This window comes from Charadrius vociferus, unplaced genomic scaffold (genome assembly GCF_000708025.1).
Source record: "Charadrius vociferus isolate BGI_N301 unplaced genomic scaffold, ASM70802v2 scaffold863, whole genome shotgun sequence".
Lineage (NCBI taxonomy): Eukaryota > Metazoa > Chordata > Aves > Charadriiformes > Charadriidae > Charadrius > Charadrius vociferus.
Window position 1 is genome coordinate 84,685 of NW_009647691.1, and position 3,908 is coordinate 88,592.

Genomic DNA, 3,908 nt, shown 5'->3' on the forward strand with positions numbered 1-3,908 from the left:
GGCTCAGAGGGTGGCTGCTCCCGCTGCTCCCCCTTCTTCCTCGTCTTCTGGGAGGAGAGAGGCCGCCTGGGGCTACGCTAACGTCCCTTCCCGCTGGCAGATGACTCCGGCGACGAGTCGGTGTCACAGACCGACAAGACGGAACTTCAGACCACGTTGCGCACCCTCTCCAGCAAAGTGGAGGATCTGAGCACCTGCAACGACCTGATCGCCAAGCACGGCACGGCCCTGCAGCGCTCCCTCAGCGAGCTGGAGAACCTCCGGCTGCCGGCTGAGAGCACCGAGAAGATCAAGCAGGTGAACGAGCGAGCCACCCTCTTCCGCATCACCTCCAACGCCATGATCAACGTGAGTCCGCACCTCACCCCGTGGGGAAGGGCACGGGGGGGTGCACGGGGGAGTTGACCCCCACAGACGGACCGGGCGCTGATGGGGCGCTGTCACCCCGTAGGCCTGTCGGGATTTTCTGATGCTGGCCCAGACCCACAGCAAGAAGTGGCAGAAATCGTTGCAGCACGAACGGGATCAGCGCATCCGACTGGAGGAGACGCTGGAGCAGTTGGCCAAGCAGCACAACCACCTGGAGAGGGCCTTTCGTGGTGCCACCGTCCTGCCCGCCAGCGCGCCCGGCACCGGCGGCTCTGCCAAAGGTATCGTAGAAATATCGAATGTTTTGGGGTGGGAGGGACATCTAGTCCAACTCTCCTGCGATCAGCAGGGACATTTTCAATTAGATCAGGTTGCTCAGAGCACCGTCCAACATGACCTTGAGTGTTTCGAGATGGGGCGTCCACCACCTCTCTGGGCAACCTGGGCCAGTGTTTCAGCCAAGGTTTCACCGCCCTTATCGTAAAAAAAATTTCTTCCTTATATCTAGTCTAAAACTTCCCTCTTTTAGCTTAAAACCGTCACCCCTTGTCTTGTTGCTGCAGGCCCTGCTAAAAAGTCTGTCCCCATCTTTCTTATAAGCCCCCGCCCCTTAAGAACTTGAAGGCCACTGTAAGGTCTCCCCTCTTTGGCCTTCTCTTCTCCAGGCTGAACCCCCCCAACTCTCCCAGCCTGTCCTCCCAGCAGAGGGGCTCCAGCCCTCGCGGCATCTCCGGGTCCCTCCTTTCATGCTTTGCCTTCTCCTGAGCTAAGCTAAGCTTCTCTACACACCCACAATAAATAACAAGTAACGATGCAATTCTTTTAATTACTTTAAAAAAGGAGTCCCTAGGGATTACTGCCACGCGCTGGGGATGCAGCCCGCGATGCCGGTGGCTTTCTGGGCTGCCAGCGCACATCGCCAGCTCATGTCCAGTTTTTCATCCACCGAGTCCTTCTCAGCAGTGCTGCCCTCCATCCCTTCATCCCCCATCCTGTGCTGATACCGGGGATTGCCCCAACCCGGGTGCAGGACCTTGTTGAACTTCTTGAGGTTCACACGTGCCCGCTTCTCCAGCCTGTCCAGGTCCCTCTGGATGACAGAACCCCCAGCTGCCTCCGGTCCTTTTCCTGAGCCAGACATGGTGTCCTTCACATTTTTGACCCCGAGCGATAGGTCTGTCCGGTCTCTCCCCCAGAGCCGAGCGGCTGCGGCACCTACAGCAGGCAGCTTACTGCCCCACCGCCCACAAAACCTGTCCCCGCTCCTCCTAAGCCTTGTCTGCCGCCGCTCGGTGCGGCAGTTGCGGGGTGGTGTGTGTGGCCCCTCTCCTGGCTGGTGGTGACGGGAAATCCTCCAGTGCCCCGCTGGGGAAAACTGGGAGGAATCTTAAACTCGCTGCCTCAACTTTCCTCTCCCCTTCCCAGATCCGTGCTGCCCTGCGAAAGGAGATTTGAGCGACGAGGACGATGACAATGAGTTCTTCGACGCCCCGGAAATCATCCCCATGCCGGAGACCATGGGCCACAAGTGAGCGGTGGGGCGCGGGGTTGTTCTCCCACCCCCCGCATCCCCTCTCGGGGCTCACTCTGCCCCTCTTCTCCCCCCACAGGCGCACGGGCAGCAACATCAGCGGCACCAGCAGCGACATCAGCCCGGACGGGCAGGTAGGGGCCGCTTTCCGCCGGCGGCGTGCGCTGAGCTGGCTCTTGGAGGACCAGGGGTGGCAGAGGGGCGGCTGCTGGGAATGTCCCGTTCCCCACGGAAGGGTTTTAGGGAGTCACAGCAGTGTCACAGCAGCCTTTGTCTCGCCCCTCCCAGTACAAGCACCAGGTAGAGGACACCAAGAAGGAGAAGAGAACCCGCATCCCCTACAAACCCAACTACAGCCTCAACCTCTGGAGCATCATGAAGAACTGCATCGGGAAGGAGTTGTCCAAGATCCCCATGCCGGTGAGCGGGGAGGCAGCCGGTGGGTGGGCGCCGGCCACCCCGGGACCCCCCCTCTTACCTTTCGCTCTCCTCCAGGTGAACTTCAACGAGCCCCTGTCCATGCTGCAGCGTCTGACCGAGGACCTGGAGTACCACGAACTGCTCGACCGGGCGGCCAAATGCGAGAGTTCGCTGGAGCAGTTGTGCTACGTGGCCGCCTTCACCGTTTCCTCCTACTCCACCACCGTCTTCCGCACCAGCAAACCCTTCAACCCCCTCCTGGGGGAGACCTTTGAGCTGGATCGCCTGGAGGAGAACGGCTACCCTGCGAGCAGGTACCGCCAAGCCCCGCTTCTCCGGGTCCAGCGGCCAGCTCGGGGTGGCCGGCGCTGACCTGTCCCCTCTCCCGGCCAGGCAAGCCACCACCCCCCAGCCGCTGCCCACCACGCCGACTCCAAGCACGGCTGGACGCTTCACCAGGAAATCAAAATCACCAGCAAGTTTCGGGGCAAATACCTCTCCATCATGCCTCTGGGTGAGCGCCGCCGTCGCCCCGCGCACGGGGGGAGAGACTCGGGGAGGGAGAATGTCTGTGCTTCGCGTGGGAGCGGGACAGGTTTGGAGCCCACCCGGGTCTCCGTGAGCCGGGCAGGCTCTGGAACGACCATTTCCAGCACGGCTTTCCATCTTCAGGTACCATCCACTGCGTCTTCCATTCTTCCGGCAACCACTACACGTGGAAAAAAGTCACCACCACCGTGCACAACATCATCGTGGGCAAGCTCTGGATAGACCAGGTGGGATGAAACCCCGGTGATGGGGTTCTCCGGGATGTGTTTGTGCCTCGGTTTCCCCCGCCACCGGGGAAAGGGCCGTGGGTTGGATCTGACCGTCTTCTCCTCCTCCTCCTCCTCCTCCCCTCCGCAGTCGGGTGAAATCGAGATCGTCAACCACAAGACAGGCGACAAGTGCAACCTCAAGTTCGTTCCTTACAGCTACTTCTCACGGGACGTGGCGAGGAAGGTAGAGGCACGGGGGGAAGCCGGCTGGGCAGCGTGGGACGCGCCGGGGTGCTTGCGGTTCCTGGGTGTCCTGATTTAGGCTGTCCCCTGTCCCGCCAGGTCACTGGAGAGGTGACAGACCCCACGGGGAAGGTGCATTTTGTCCTGCTGGGAACCTGGGATGAGAAGATGGACTGTTACAAGGTGACGCAGGGTGCTGGGGACAACGGAGCGGAGGGACGGCAGAAAGCCCACGAGGCCGAGGACAGCCGGGTGCTGCTGTGGAAGAGGAACCCTCTCCCGTGAGTAGGGGACACGGGACGAGGTGTCCCCAGAGCTGGGGGCTGGTTCCAGACCCCCGACCAAGGGCAGGAGGAGACGAGGTGGGGTGTGAAGCCCACCAGCGGAGGGACTGAGGTCGGTCCCCCTTTTTTCCCCCCTCCCCGGTGTAGGAAGTACGCGGAGAACATGTACTACTTTTCGGAGTTGGCGTTGACGCTCAACGCCCCGGAGAGCGGCACGGCACCCACGGACAGCCGCCGGCGCCCCGACCAACGCCTGATGGAGAACGGCCGCTGGGACGAGGCCAACGCTGAAAAGCAACGGCT

General features: G+C 61.6%; 1 protein-coding gene across 1 annotated transcript in view; it reads left to right on the forward strand.

Moving 5' to 3' along the window:
• OSBP (oxysterol binding protein) overlaps nucleotides 1-3,906 on the forward strand; it is a gene marked incomplete at its 3' end in the record, with an annotated part of 4,652 nt that extends 746 nt beyond the window's left edge. Inside the window, exons 2-12 of the mRNA XM_009881434.1 lie at nucleotides 101-348; nucleotides 452-650; nucleotides 1,795-1,897; nucleotides 1,980-2,034; nucleotides 2,189-2,320; nucleotides 2,396-2,644; nucleotides 2,714-2,834; nucleotides 2,993-3,096; nucleotides 3,227-3,322; nucleotides 3,421-3,602; nucleotides 3,753-3,906. Of these exons, the coding sequence (XP_009879736.1) occupies nucleotides 101-348; nucleotides 452-650; nucleotides 1,795-1,897; nucleotides 1,980-2,034; nucleotides 2,189-2,320; nucleotides 2,396-2,644; nucleotides 2,714-2,834; nucleotides 2,993-3,096; nucleotides 3,227-3,322; nucleotides 3,421-3,602; nucleotides 3,753-3,906 (1,643 nt within the window). The remainder of the gene's footprint in view (nucleotides 1-100; nucleotides 349-451; nucleotides 651-1,794; nucleotides 1,898-1,979; nucleotides 2,035-2,188; nucleotides 2,321-2,395; nucleotides 2,645-2,713; nucleotides 2,835-2,992; nucleotides 3,097-3,226; nucleotides 3,323-3,420; nucleotides 3,603-3,752) is intronic.
• Between the last annotated feature and the right edge of the window lie 2 nt (nucleotides 3,907-3,908).